Source organism: Malurus melanocephalus, unplaced genomic scaffold (genome assembly GCF_030028575.1).
Source record: "Malurus melanocephalus ecotype Western Australia unplaced genomic scaffold, MMel_1.1 scaffold_22, whole genome shotgun sequence".
In the NCBI taxonomy this organism is placed as follows: domain Eukaryota; kingdom Metazoa; phylum Chordata; class Aves; order Passeriformes; family Maluridae; genus Malurus; species Malurus melanocephalus.
Window position 1 is genome coordinate 2,179,526 of NW_026623254.1, and position 15,867 is coordinate 2,195,392.

The 15,867-nt window shown below is 41.7% G+C and overlaps 1 protein-coding gene across 1 annotated transcript in view; it reads right to left on the reverse strand.

Moving 5' to 3' along the window:
- Positions 1-15,867, reverse strand: part of CACNA1C (calcium voltage-gated channel subunit alpha1 C) — a 413,981-nt gene that overhangs the window by 81,057 nt on the left and 317,057 nt on the right. Inside the window, exons 15-21 of the mRNA XM_057390048.1 lie at positions 15,292-15,412; positions 13,374-13,488; positions 12,207-12,327; positions 12,010-12,079; positions 5,730-5,862; positions 3,920-4,049; positions 264-323 (exon numbers count right to left, since the gene is read on the reverse strand). Of these exons, the coding sequence (XP_057246031.1) occupies positions 264-323; positions 3,920-4,049; positions 5,730-5,862; positions 12,010-12,079; positions 12,207-12,327; positions 13,374-13,488; positions 15,292-15,412 (750 nt within the window). The remainder of the gene's footprint in view (positions 1-263; positions 324-3,919; positions 4,050-5,729; positions 5,863-12,009; positions 12,080-12,206; positions 12,328-13,373; positions 13,489-15,291; positions 15,413-15,867) is intronic.

The following is a 15,867-nucleotide window of genomic DNA, read 5'->3' on the forward strand; positions in this document are numbered from 1 at the left end:
GAAAGAAAGAAAGAAAGAAAGGAAAGAAAGCAAAGAAGAAAACAAGTGTATTTCTCAGATTGGTTACCTTAAGAATAATTTCTAATGTAAAGATACTAGTGAAGACATAGTCTGCATTGCCTAGGATCTGAAAAATAAGCACAATTGGGTTAGTGGTACTGAGCGTGACCCAGGAACAAACAGGCGTGTGTGTTAGCAACAGAGAGTGGCAGAAAACTAGAAAGCTTGTGAGCAAGTAATGGTAGAGAGGATGGGCACTTTACCTTCAGAGCAATTTCAATGGTGAAAATGACAGTAAAAACTATATCAAAATAAAAGAGAACCTGTAAAAACAAAAGGGGATAGCAGTGGGGAGGGCACATCAGTGATCACTTGAAYGGGAAATCACAGTTCAAAATCAAATACATAAGTTCTTTCCACAAGGGAATGAGGATGACTCTATAGGGAATGGTTTTGCAAAAATGTCCTGTAGAATGCAGTGAAGGTCCAGGCATAGAGGACAAGTAGCACATTACATGAAATCTTTCCTAAGTCACAATCCCATGAGCACTACAGAGGCAAAGTAACTTTTTGATTGCTGTAGATTTTTTTTTTTTAATCTCATAAAGAACATTCAAGGGTTTTCCCAAATAGGATTCCAAACTGAGAACACAAAGAATGCCTGGTCTCTCAGTGGAAAACACGAGATTCCTTCTTATTAACTTCCATTCAGTCTTGTCCTGTGCCTCTCTCAAAGGAAGAAAAGCAAACTGCAAATTCATAGTCTAGCTATTTTTTTAACTCTATCCTGAATTGCACTGGATTAGAATGAATAACAAAGACCCTGCCAACTGAACAGAATCTCAGCACTTGTATTGTAGCCATAATTTGGTCATTCACTAAAGGTGCCCAACTTGGATCTTGCATCTTTCTATTTGCATCCTGAATAATATGCCAGACGAAATGCTCCTCATTCCCAGGAACTTAGACCTGGTGATGGAGATACCCATGTGGCATGCATAGCAGACCACAAAGACTTGTCATAGGGCATCACTGGAGGCAACAAAGCTCTGGGAGTTTAAATGGGCTTTCAAAGTAGCAGCATCAAGGACAGGAATGTCTTTCACTAAAAATCATTTGACATCCCACAGCAGGAAATGGGAACTTTCTCATTGGCTTATTGGACCAGAATTGAACTCTCTTTGTTTCCAATATATTTCAACATCTCAAGCCACTTTAATGCTATCTACCCTACAAATGTTGAATAGCAAAAGTACCATGTGCATGGTTTACTATTGTTTTACCATAGCCAAGTTTTAAATCAGAATTAAATAGAGAAGCTGTAGAAAATGGATAATTTGTGAAATTTAGACCTTTACTACTAAAATGCTAATAAGCATAACACAGGAAACTTCCCTCCCCCATCCCACAGGCTTTTATTGTATCTTAGTGCCCCTATCCTCACTCAGATCTATAGGTGACTAAACTCTTACAGCTTGGTATGCAGTGGGGCAGCTTCTGCAAACTCTAGGATTGTTTTACATTGCATTATTTAAGCATAATCCAAATCTGGATGGATTTGCAGACGCTGCATGTCAAGTGGGGGGATGTATCACTTACTGCTATCATATAACTCAATATTCTTTACATCACTGCTCAATTTTTAATTTCAAATTCTTCTCAAGGCTGTCTTGGGCTTTATCAATTTTTGCAGCTTAGAGAATAAAAAAAGGGCCACTTCAAAGGAGTCAGATCTCAATTTCAACCTACATCAATTTACATACATCATAACTGGAAATATCCTTTGCCTTGCTGCTTTGTAAGTCCTGACATTTGGTAATTTTATCAATGGAAGAATTTTCTAATCAGTGGGCCGGATTCATGGGTACTCTCAAGCTGCTTTGCATGACTCCACCAACATAAAGAAGTTGTAAACTTGATTAAAGGGAAAGATTAAGCTGTACCTATTGCTGTTTTACCTGCCAGAGCACTGCAAAGGAGCTAGAATACACTGGTGAATCTGGCCCCAAAGCAGCAACTACAAAGATGTCCCTGACAGATGAAATTATGCTTAATGACAATGGTCACTGCCCCACCTGCAYAGGCACTACCATTTATCAGCTGGCAAATTTATTATTATCTAAATATGAACTGACTCTAGAATATATTAAAATGAATGAGCATCTCGCAAGGTGCAGATGGGGGAATATTGTGAACACAGTCAGGATTTGCTAGGACTTCAAAGGCTGTTTGGTTAGACTGGGGTGGCACTTCCAAAGACRTGCTGCCTGAGCCCTGTGTGACACAGGAAAGACACAGCCTGCCCCAGGAAGGAGCAGTGCCCAAACCTCTTCACTGGCCCTTGATGGGCTCTCTGTTCCTGTCTTCCTGCTCTGRAATAGGCTGTGCTCACAGCAGCCCTGGGCTGCACAAGTCCTTGTGCACAGGCTCATGCTGAGTGAAGGCAGAGGCAGYTTTGCTTTCAGCTTGATTTCAGCTTGATTTCTTCCTTTTCCTCCCAGGCCTCTGTGTGGGCACAGGGGAGGACACGATCTTACAGTTTTACTGTCACAGTGCAAAGGCAGACCACATTTGCAACCCAAACATCTTGTCAGTGTCCCCTTGCATGATACATTTTAAACAACTGTACCTGCAAAAATTAAACACAGATTTTCAAGCAACATCAGTGGCTTCAAATACACAAAACAACACTTTGCCTCAAACCTTCAGCTCTTCAATCCAGCACAACCAGCTTTGACTCCTTTTTTTTTTTTTCCCCTCTCATTTACATCTCTCTGCTACAGATTCTGAGACAGTTTCTGTGTCATGTCAGAAGCCCATCTGCCAGCTGACATGCTGCAGCACTAATACATATTGGCATTCAGTTATCCCTACATGGTGGGCACACTCACTTGTGCACAAGTGGGGTATYGGTAGCACAGATTTGACTGTATTATGGTATTATTTAGCATCCTCCTTCAGGAAAATATGTAAAGACACTCTGAGACATGCTCAGGATTAACCTTCCATTAACACCTTCTCTGCATGCACATRTATGTTCAAATGCATGCTCAGGCCAGCATATTTCAGGAAGTATTAAATTAAGGTTTTATTATTAAACGAGAAAAAATCATCCCACTCTTTAGTCCTAGCAAACTCTTCAGGTATCAAGGCACCAAAATGCCAGTGCAGACACCAGAAATCAGAGGTCTTGCGTATGTCTGCTGACTCTTCTGTTTTCTGCAATGACTCCAGACTAATGGAAACAACCACTGTCAAAAGGCAAATAAGAATGATCTAGAAAGAGGGTAAGAATGTACCTCTGTTCTGAATGCTTTCCTCTTCTCACCCCAGGCAGGTAAGGAGAGGAGCACAGCATATTTTTTGAGGGTTATCTCAATTTAATGATAGCTTTGCAGCTTGTGTTCAAATAGTCTGATTCTAACCCTGATGACATCAATTTCCCCCAGAGTGACTGCATCAAACTCAAGAATGTTACTCCTGATTTACACCAGTGTGAATAAAATGAAAATCAGGCCCTGGGCTTTTTAGTTCAAAAGACAGCATGTGGCAGCTGAACAAATGCTCCAAAGGGAACCTGAAAATCCCTCAAAATTGAATTATCTGGATCCAAATCAATGTTTTTACAGCTCACTCTTAATGCTTTAATCCCAGGGAACAATAATTTTTGCTTCAGCCTCCTGTTCTTCCTTTCCCTACACACACTTCTGAGGTGAACTAGAGGCCACATTCTCCACTGACTCATGTTTCCTGCAAAACCTAATGATTTCACACACAGCCTACAAAAGGAAGAAATCATGGAAGACAGGCACTCCCAAAGCCTCTGATGCAGCCTTTTCTGCCTTTCCTGGCTTCAACTCATGATCTGCTTATACCACACTCATAATACCCAGCGAGGGAAGGAGGATGTGAAGCATACTTGGTTCCTAAAGGAGAGGTGTCGCACGGGGTCCTCAGCTGCCAGGGAGATGCTGCTGAGCAAGATGAAAAATAGGATCAGGTTGGTGAAAATGTTATCATTAACGATTCGATGGCAGTGGACACGAAACCTGCAAGAGAGAGGAGAGGCACRACTTTATCTCTCAAAGAACAGAAGACCTCTGAAACATTTCCCCCCTCCTCTTGTGCCAGCTGGACAGGGCCTAGAGGGTTGCTCTGCAGGGTATCTTCCCTCTGCCCCAGCAGCAGGGAGAACTATGGGCCCAGACAGCTGTGCTGGGCAGCCCTGGCTCTCTACATCACACTGGACTCACACTCGGTCCGTTTGAATGGAGAACCGTCACTCCCACCTGACAGAGCTGTTTGTGATTTCCATGTGGTCAGAAACCTGCCAGAAATACATTTCTTGCTTTCATTTACAGAACCATTCCTGATTTGTTTAGGAGGAAAGGAGCACAAACAGGCTCTAAGGTGACAATATCTTTTTGAGCTGAGGCTGGAGTGTCACTTAACAGGAACTATGGGAGGTTTACCTAGCTAACAGGGTACAGGCCTAGCCAAATGGATATAGTGCAGGCTGGCACTGGCAAATGACCTCTGAGAGACATCATGCCATGCAGGCTGTATGCTAAACATGAGCCCACTTGGTGCTTTTAGTGGGAATCTAGCAGGCACAGAAAGAGCAGCTCCCCATCAAACAGCAGCTTGCTTACTGGAGACCCTTACACCAYCTTCCCTATGATAGTAGCAGGATGTGAGGAGTTAAACCCCATAACAGCTCTGTGCATTATTCTACAGGCACTTCATTAATCTATTTAGTTCTACTCTTGGCTGTTAAGGCTCCAAGTCCCTATTACAGCAATTTTACAGATGACTGCAGAGGTTAATTTATTTCTTCTACAAATGACAGGGGGTGGGTGGCAAAGCTAGCATTAGAGTCCATGAGGCCCATCCACCCTCAGTCCCTCCCTGTTACACATACCCAAGGAGGAGTAGCACAAACTCTGCTGGGAAAAAAACCTGGCTCTGAATTCAACTATGCAGATACAGCCCTGCCTTACTCTGGGGCTGTGTTTGGAGGCGGAGTCCTTAAGAGAGATACTGGAATACATGGTCCTGCACGGTCCTTTAGGCAGTGAGCTCATTGCTGCACCCTCCAAAAGATAAACTCACCTGTGTCCTAACAGCCCACCACCCACAGTACTGGTCTKGAGCATCTATTTTGGAACGGAGGTGTGACAATGTGGAACGGCAYTGCAGAACTCATGGGAAAAGTGTGAGAGAAGAATTGTTCTCCCTTGCCTCCCCTCAGAGCTGTGGACTCTCCAMCTCCTCCTCTCACTTCTTATTTTATGCTCATTCTTGATGTGCAGCAATGAGCAGAGACACATGAACTCCCTGCTGGGAGTGGATTCTGAGCAGCCCTTAAGACAGGAGGCTGCTACCTCCCACTTGATTGATTGCATGATGGCTCTCCTGCAATTTGGACCTGAAATGCTGGGGAATTCCCATTACTGACTTGATTCTGAGTCCCTTACTTCTGAAGCTTTCATGACTTGTGTCGTCGATCAGCCTTGCACATGCCATGAACTCCCAATGAATATTTTCAGGGTACTCCCTACAGTTGTGTTTTCATGAGGATTTCATGCCTTAAAGSAGACATGGGTGAAAGAAGGCCTCTAGTATGAACTGGTGAAAGGGAGCTCTGCACCTCATAACTTTTGGGGCCCAAYGTGAAAGGGGTACCTGCTCTTCATTTCTTTCTTCAGGCTAAACAATCTCTTACATACCTGTTGCTAGGACTGAAGATGAAAAAAGCACTGGCATCAGGCATGGGCGCAGCCTTTTCCTTGAGGTGCAGCTCAGACATCGGGCGAGGTCGAGGGCCGACAGGCATCTCAGGTTCTTCCTCATCTTCCTCTGCTGCAAGAAGCATTTTTGTTTTTTGATGTGAAATACAACCCGTTCTGAAGTGCTGAGGCATTTGTCTCTGTCATAACTAGAACCAAAAACTAAGACCCATTAAAATAGAATAGAGCTGAAAGCTTGAGATTGCTTTTCCTTCCTTCCTTCCTTCCTTTCTTCAAGGCAGTGCCCTTTAGCCAGTGCTCACCTTGGCACACATTGATCTCATCTSTCTGTAACACCATTAGTGCTGGTAAACCTACAATATTCTCACAACACTCTCCTCAGATGCTTCACAGTCTCTTCTGCAAACAACAAAGAGGCTACTTCCAATGACTCATTTGAATCTTTCTTACTGTGGTTTAGATCTGTTGTCTSTTTTCTTATTTTCCATGGACACAGAAAATTAAAAATTGCCTTCCTCTTGCAGAAAGCTTTTGCATACTCAAGGACCACTATTATGCCCCTGGGAGAATATCTGGCTCCTAGAGCAAAACAGCAACAGCCTTTCCTCAGCTGCTCTGTTCCCCAGGTCTCTGATCACTCTTGCTACTTGCTTCCAGATTATCTGCAGGATTAACCTGCAGYTGAGGCTTTACTGCTGCAGAGGAGAGCTAGATTACTTCTTATATCTTGTAATGCTACCTTCCTGTTAAATGTCCTTCATGGAGACTTTTCATTATACTTTGGCATTAATTTGCCATCAGTGTCTGATATGYACAAAGCACAGATTATTTACCACAGAGAAACGGTCTGGCCTGTCAGTTTCCCCTCTGCATTTCTGACTATTCCCAAGAGTGGCACTTAGACCTCATCCTTACTGAAGGGCATCTTGTTTTCTTCTGGCCATTCCTCCAGTTTATCAAGATTGTTTTTCTCCTATTTGTGACCATCTCCATGGAGCTGCTGCCACATCTGGAATTGTGTCTGGATGAGCCCCAGAGCAAACACTGAGCATAGGCACATTGACTTAGACTGATCAGAAAGTCTTAAAACTGTCCCCTTTTGTAACTTAGTGGGGGGAAGATTAGAAAGATGGGGATGGGGCTGAGACTCTCAAACCTGRTGCCTATGGAGCACATCTCCAGGCACTGTGCAGATCAGTGAGCAGCCTCAAGAYAGAATATGAAGAGATGAAGACTAAGTGATAGTGAAAGAGAAGCTTCCACCTTTGAAGATTTCTTCTACCTGCTGACRTCAGACATTGTTTTATAAATGACGTGATAGGATTTTGCTATTTTAAAGATCCCAATCCTCTGACTTAATCAGCAACACAGGGAAAAAAATTAAGAAAGGAGCCTGACATGTTAAATACAACTGATTCATCTTCCAGCTACTGCAAAGGAAGAAACTAATTAAAAGGTTCATCTTGAGTCCACAAAGGGAGACAAATTCCAGGAATGATATTCCTTTAGTGTGAGGTACTGTACTTGATCTGGTTACAGGACACATCAGAAAGAACAGATGAATCAGCACAGGTCCTGATCTAGATATCAGAGAGAAGAGAAAAGTGCCCTTTTTGAATGCATGCCATTATTACATGCAAATAGGATTCTTTCTTTAYACTTCCTGTACCAAGAGTTCAGCTCGAATTCACTTGATAGATCTTTGCATAAATGTTTGAACTGGTACATAGAGTTTGYACTTTTAAAGTCAGTCTATTTTCTAACAGCTCTTTTTTATGTGTAATATATAATACTCTTTCTRCAGGCTTTATTAGTTAAAGAAACATCTTTCAGAAGTACTTTTTTACATAGGAGTTGTAAAATAGGTGTTAATGCTCATGTTTCTGTAACATAACCATATTTTGCACTTACTCCTTTGATCTAGCAGTTTCACAGTRGGCTGACACAGTGAGTTGAGCAAATTCTTTTTGTTCTTTGACAGGCCAGAAAACCAATGCCCTGGATCATGTGGGATATTTGAAACTGTTACTTAAGAAGAGTATTCTGGGTCCCTGCTCTGCACCTTCYGTGTGAAATCATTCTTTTTCTTTTACTCAGAGGAATGCTTAAAATACAATTTTAAATGGGCATGGAACAATGTCTCTGGAAAATCAATCCTTAGCAGAAGGATCAGCCCCATGAAGACCATAAAGAACACTGTTCCTCTCCTCTTCTTCTCACGTTTGCCATACAGCAAGAAATATATTAATGACTCTGGGAACCAAATACCTCCAGACCGAAAAACACATTCAGTTCCTCAGCCATAGATAAAGAACTATGTTTTACTTTTCATTTAGAGTCTAGGGTACAAAAGAGAGGAAACACTGAGGTCCAGATKCACAAAGAATGATTACAGCCTCATYCCAGGTCACCACCCAAGCTATCTACCTCCACACAGAAACAGCACARCTGCTCACATTTGTAGAAGCAAATGTTCTTTGGCTGTGAAGACAAGCACAAACAGGCTGCAGTGCAGCATCAGTGAGAAATTCGACGGTGGGGAGTTTTTTTACTGTACAAAGACCAGAACTCTCGTATAAGGACATTATTTTACTTCAAGCTCCCATGAATCATCCCAAGCTTTTACCTTCATTTGGCGTTCTGAATTCTTTGTCTATTTCTGTACTAGACTGCAAGACTAGCTCCCTGTCTTCCTATAATAAACACATCATCATAATAATCCTTCTAGTGTACACAAATCTCTGGGAGAACTAGTCTGTCCTTCTGAAAGAGAGACTAGGTGATCTGAGGAGCTGCAAGCACACAGAGTGCTGCCAATGAGCAACACTGTGTAACAGAATCAGGAGAGGTTATTGAGAAAACTGGTTTAACGAGCAGAAACAGATTAGAGAATGAGCAAGATATGTTAGGAAAGACCCTACCTWGTTAGGAAAAACAAATGAAGTGACCAATTCAAACCGTTTCTCAACACTGAACTATGGTGAATGATGCTTGCAGAGGATGTTCAGTCAGGGCAAGGTCACAGGCAGTAACAGCTTAAATCATAAACAGAAAATAGGTAGAACCAGCTGGCTGCATCTAAGAAGCAATAGGATGTTTCAKTTAAAGCACAGCTGAAAATGGATCCATGTGCAAGCAGACGGGAAAAGGTGTGCTCCCAGATGGGCTGTATGGGGCTGCACAGCATCTCCTGCAGCACAGCTGGACTGATCTGCAATCAGCASGAGTTGGGATTGCTCAGATGTCACAAGGGAGCTGGACAGGCGTACGTGCAGGGAGTGGGAAATTTTTGCTTGCTACTGCTGGGGAAAGCTTTGAGGCCTTGCTTTCCAAAACCAACTACACGAGGCAGAGGTGACCTGTCACATCAGCTCTGAGAGAGCCTTGGTGCTCCTGGGCTTTATACAGCAGAGTGGAACAGATGACTATGGTAAACCTGATCTAATAAGAGCTTTACAAAACTTTGCTACATCKGAGCCTTATGAATGACTTCCATGAAGTCTGAAGGATGTGGATTTTGTGAGCTGTTAGAGATCAACTTAATTCTTCATAAAAAATCGATAAACAATTCAGGGAACAGGCCGGTTTGGAAATTACATCAATGCCATACAGTGGCAATTAACCAAGATGGCGTCCTTTTGCATTTCCAGTAAGAGATGGGAAGAAACCTGATAATCCATTCAAATTTTAGGTTGTGTTCAAAAACATGTTAAGCCAGGGATTGGCACTCCAAGGCAGACATTAAGAGTGTTTTCACTTACTTTTCTGCACTCTAATTCTATGCATGGCTGCATGACAAAAAAAAAAAAATTGTTGTAGATTTTTGTCATATATTTCATATGCTGGACTATTTCTAAGCTAGCCAAAAAAGATAACTAAACCCCAATTTTATTAGCAGTAGTCTGAAAATCAATATTCAGATGACTGCTCCTTCCCTTGAAAAAAAAAAATACAAGCCAGCTGGGAAAACAAAAACTGTACAAAGCTGTTTTAATTTGTGCTTCTTACTAAAGCCTCCCACAACCCCCTTAGCAACTGGAGATGTGTGTCCAGTAAGTGCCTGCACCTRCAAAGGTGATGGGAAGATTAAAGCCAGAGTGATCTGCCTCAAGCTGTGTTAAAACAGTATTGCATAGAGTTAGAACCACAATCTTTTCCTAATAAATTGACTGAATAAATATGGAAGAATACATGTATAGCATATGTGAGAACTTCTTGTACTGAAAATCAAATGCAATGAACAATTTTCAATTTTGCTTGTCTGCAACCCTTGTCCATCTACTCAAAATGACCTCTTGTGTTCTTTTTTACCCTATCAAATCAACCTGCCAGACATTTATTTTTTAGGACTCATGGAATAGAAGAGAAAGAGTTTTATAGCCTATTATATCCTGTTACATAATCACAGAAACACAGAAGAGCAGAGCAGGAAAGGATCACACAAGACCCTCTRGTTCATGCCTCTGTCAAGCCAGGTTCAATTAATTACTATGTCTAAACCTTTTCTGGGAGACATTTTTCTGACCTGTCCTTAATAACATTCAGTGATCCTGCGCTTCCACAACCACCTCTGCGAACTTTTTCAGCCTCACTATTAGAAAATACTTTCTGCTGTGAATCTTAAATCTGTTACATAATAATGGAGATAATTCCCCTTCTACCTGTAGCAGGTTTCTATGCATTCAAAGATGTTTCTCCTACTTTTCCTAAGTCAGATGACCAAGGTTCATTCCGTCTTAGTTCTTGCTACTTACTAGCATTGTTTTCACCTTTCTCTTCTATATTCCTCCTAATTCAGCCCCACTTCTCTTCACCAGAACCACCCAAAATGAGATATGATACTCTAGTGGAGATCTTAGCAATGGTGAATGCGGCAAAGCAATTGCTTTGCTCTGATTAGCTTTTAGTGACCAGTTAAAACAAACCCATAACTGGACAAAAGGGTCATGTTTTCTCTGTTTACAAGTCTCACTRCTTGCTTGCCTTTTCAAAGACAGCAAACTGTTGCTGGCATCTGTTGAGCTTGTGATCACGAGATTCAGATCCTTTTCTCAAGGACTTTTACCTAACTAGCTGTCACCTAAGATCCTTTATTTGTGAATTGTTTATTCCTGTCTATGAGTAGAGCCTGGCACTCTCAATTTTATTTAGACCATTTATCCAGGACCTCAGGAGCTCTTTGAATTCTAATGGTGCCCTCCAGCATGCTTCTTGTCCTTCCTAGCTTCATGTCATCTACAAATGTAATAAGCATACTGCCTCTTCCATCATTCAGGTCATTAACAATGAACTGAACTGAACTCCAGACAGACTTTTGGGTTGTACAAACTCACTTGGGCTATCACTATTCTCCCCTTAAAGGGTCTGATCATTTTTCTCTCAATCAACTACACCATATTTTTCTAGTCAGCTTATGAGAACACTATAAGTGACTGTCAGAAGCCCTAGCAAAGTTAAAGAATATGTCATCTACTTATTTTCTCCTGTCTACAAGTGTTTTCAGCCCCTTTTGGAAGAAAATAAGGGTGGTTTGATGTATGATTTGCTCTTGGCAAGTCTATTTTTGCTGCTAGTCATCTCCTTATCTTGCGGTCATATAGTTTGYTAATGCTTTGCTCCAGCACTTTTCCAAGAATGGAAGTTGAATTGATTAGCTCTAACCCCACCCCCTATTCAGGATCTCTTGCAGAAACACTGCTTAAAGTTCTGTGATTTCTTCAACCAATTTCAAGTATCTGAGAATGAAGTTAATTAGGCCCACCCAACTTGGAAACCAGCCTAACTGATGCTACAGGTTGTTTCTTGCACTTCTAGGCTGAGATCTTATGCCTTTAGAGTCTTGCCATAACACTGTCCTTTTTGATTAGAAAACAATACAAAAAGGCATTCAGCACTAATACAAAAAGGCATTCAGCACTTTCCTTTTCATGACTATGTTATGAGACTCTCCTGACTACTGAGTACTGAAAAAGCACACTGAAAACAAAGTGATACGTATATTTTAAAAGAGGGATTTTTTTTTAATATGATTTGATTTGGTTCTTTCCATTAAGCAGTTTTACAGAGAACCAAATGAAATATGCCTAATCAGTATTGGGGCTGCAAAGGACTAAGTGCACACCTGTGCAAACACAGGCAGGCACGTCATCCTGTCCCATCATGAAATGGTTCCAGCATACCTGCTAGCACCATTTGGCTTTATGTGCATCAGCAACTGGAGCTTCTGTTGAATGAGGAATACAAGGAAGGAAATACATACCTGGTGCTTCAGTTGTGGGATAAGGGCTCTTTTCTTCRTTTTCATTGGACTGATAATCATCCACATTGATCTGACAGAAATGGAAGGAGAAGCATCAAAGCCTTTATCAGACAAGGCAGACAGTTTTCATTCCCTGAGAAATCCAAACTTTTCATGCTATCACTGCACAGAGAGTGTTGGCTGGCAGCAGACCTTACCTTGGTAGTAGGTGGGGACTCTCCATCAGCAGTGATCGATTTCAGYTCAATTTTCTCCTCCTTCGTCTCTTCCTCCACAGCTGTTTTTTCCGTCTCCTGTTTCTTTTCAGGACTAGCAGTCCTAGCAAATTCACAAGATAAAAMCCAAAGAGTTACAAAGGTGGAAAGCTGTTTTCCTTTCAGGAACTTCATGTAGTACACAGCTTAGAACTATCAGCTGGCTGGCATCTCCCTTCTGAGTTCAGTTCATTCCCCACCAGTGGCTCCGCCTTGTCCCCATCTGCAGGCAGAGGCTCTGCTCTATTTTAATATAATGTCCTTTCTTTTGTAGCTTTCTCAACAGTCTCTGTGTGTGTGTTTGTGCAAATGCATATTCTAGGTCTGTCAGCAGACATCTCTGTTCACCCAATGACAAAGGCATGCACTATTTTCAACCCATATTTTGTGAACTTCCAACTACATTGACTACAAAAGTTTTGCCCCTCACTGCACTCTGAGAGTGAGGGAAATCTGCTGAGTTGCATGCAGGATGAAGCAGAAAGATGTGCCCAAGAGATCCCCTCCAAGCAGCCTGGAAAACAGTGAATAGAAATAACCAGAAAGGAGAGGCTTCCCTGCTGTTGGCAGCTGGGAATGGCAGAAAAGCTCCTCTTCCAGCTTGTGCCCCTTAAGTGTCTGCAGAAACACCAAAGAACTGGCAAGAGGAGAACAGCATGTGGCATCAAAAGAAAAGGAAGCTGCTAAATCTTGTCATGGGAATGACAGTCGGAAATTATGCCTTGTGGCCCAAAGCAATCAGAAGATAGCAGGGAAATTCAAATGGGATTGACAYCATTTCACACTCCTTCTCTTCTGATGGTCTGAAAGCTCATCAGTAAACCAGAATTCCTTTCCTCTGCTCATATCATTGCAACTGGGGGACTCCCAGCTCACACCACTTTCTTGTCTTATGGAATGGTTGGAATTCCTTTACATAAAAATTTCTATATTCAGAAGTCCATATATAAGTACATTAATCACACATATAGAGTCTGTACACACAAAGACAAGTTATATATATAACATATACACACATGTATGTATAGGCATCATATACATATATATTCATACTGTGTGCAATTACACTAACAGGAATGTGTGTAGATATGTGTATGCAAATGGATTTACCTAGCTAGCTTTTTCCTTTCTTTTTCCTCTTCCTCCTCTTTCTGTGCGGATGTTAAACTCTCAGCATCAGCAAGGTTGTCCACAGCAATGGCCAAAAATACATTCAGCAAGATGTCTGTTTGTATGCTACTTAAAGAAAATGGGCTTTAAAAACTGCAGAAGAAAGATTATACCAAAGGTTTCTTAATTGAAAATTTTTAGCAACCTGTCATCAGATCCCTTGGATTTTCCAAACTTCCATTTCACACAACTGCATATCCATCATGAACAAACCTACACCTTCCTTCCACACAGATAACACACTTTGTGGGTTTTCAAAATTTCACAACAGAATGGCTGATATAAAACATCTAAGCCCAGATTTACATTTCAGTTTCTAATTTCCCAAAAGTGTCTSCCTTTGTGCAGAGAATTCCACTGAACATAAGGAGAGTACTGAATGCTTTGCATCTTTTGACAGTTTAGGTTACATGAGTGGATTTTATGGACAGCAAGCATAGCACTCTAGTGAGTATTTCTGAGGTTAATTTAGTCYGGACAGTGAAGGGTTGAGCTGACAACTCTGCCATCTCCTAGCAGAGTGCATGCATGGCCAATCATGCCCATGTAGCTGAAGGGCAAGGAATCACAACTSTTTTCTTGTCTCACCAGTCAGTGCTCAGATCTCACATTACAAATCTGAGCATAAGGTCATTTTATAAATTTCTTGAGYGCAGGTCTTAGTATACCATAATAACTCTTAAGCAAACCCTGGTTCAAGGCTTTGTCTGGWAACACAGACATCCCCCCACCTCTCTGAGCTCCAAGGTCTAAAGGCTCCAAAGTCAGCCAGCATGTAGAGCTGGCTCGCATTTTCACAAGGAGATCCAAGTTGTAGCTTTTTTTTTTTTTTTTTAAGCTGTCAGCCAGATTGCCTACCTTGACCTTCAGATAAGTGGAATTGCACCACCTCACTTTGAAGTGAGGGCATGCAGGTCAACTGAAACGTCAAATAACAGGGTTTGGGAGATCTGAATTATGGGCAAAGGCCAGAAGAGCTGGGCTGAGTCTRTAAGGTGGCTTTATAGAAGCATCAGTATAAAAGGAAATGTCACCTCTGACACAGGAGGCCCATTTGTTAGGGAAGCAGAAACTAAACATGGACAAATTTGGCGCAAACTGAGATAGGGGACAGAACAGCAGCTCTATGTTATAYGCAAATTCCTGTGAAGAGACACTCGCAGCCTAATCATGCAATGTGCTTTGTGCCTCCTGGGGTATGTACAGTGCCCTCACTTCACCTTGAAGCCAAAGAGAACAAAAGTTACTCAAGACCAGCAGAGGCTGGAAGATAACAGAGCACAAAATTTTCTGTTTGAAGAACACACAGATTGCAGAGACTGAAATGGAACACGGGTCCTGTTAGTTTATACAGGAATTAATATATAATCTCACATAAATCATGTCAAACATATGTTACTCCTATTACAGCATTTGTATATGGCATATTGCAGATTATACATACTTTTATTCCACATAAGGCTTGGATGGAAGCACATGGAATATATTACTAAAAAAGCAATTAAAGTAAAAAAACATGCAGTAAGTGCAGTAGGAACACACAGAGATTAGTTTGTGGAGAATGCAGGATAGTAAAACCTGTGAATTAAGCGGAATGAAAAATAAAAACACTAAACATTTAAACATACTAAATAAAAACTAGCATGTGGAACTGGCATGTAGCTGCTCTTACAACTGTTTATATGCCTTAGCACCAGCTAAAATTATACAAAATCGTAAACTTTTGGCAGTGCAAAGCCAAAATTCAGACCTAGGGAAAAGGCAAAAACATGAGGTATGAAATTCACTATTTTCTCACATAATAAATAGTGGTTTTAATTCATCCCCTCTTGCAGAAAAGAGTAGCATCAAAGGATACAGTTTCCACAGATGAAGAGGATGATGAAGTAAATACAGACCAACATTCCTGGAAAAGAGGGGCCGCCATAAGCCATGATCCCATCATACATCACCGAATTCCAGTCCTCCCCAGTCAGGATCTAAATGACACATTCCCACCAATAAGGGATACAGTGTTAGACCACACAGAGAATTTGAAAACCCCATTAACACAAAGATATCCACTGTCCTAGAGAACACCCCCTCCCCCAGGATGGAGCTGATGGAGACGTTGGCTGTGTCCATCGAGAACATTAAATCACACCCCCCCCCCCAAACAACAAATCACAGAACAAAGAAAATGCAAAGAAGGCCTCTGCTCAGAGTGTGAAAAAAAACCCATTAGATGTCTCCTTGAAGATGATGGCTGAAGGCAAATGGCWCTCCTAGAGAACTCCATTCAAGTCTCCCCATTTGTTCCAAGCCTGCTGTTTCAGACAGGCTGCACAGCCCATAGCACTGCCCTGGGCACAGCCATCCAGGCCATTTCCCTTCTCACATGTCAGTGAAATCATCATCCTGATGCTCTTAGTGGATCAAAACTGCAGAGGGCTTA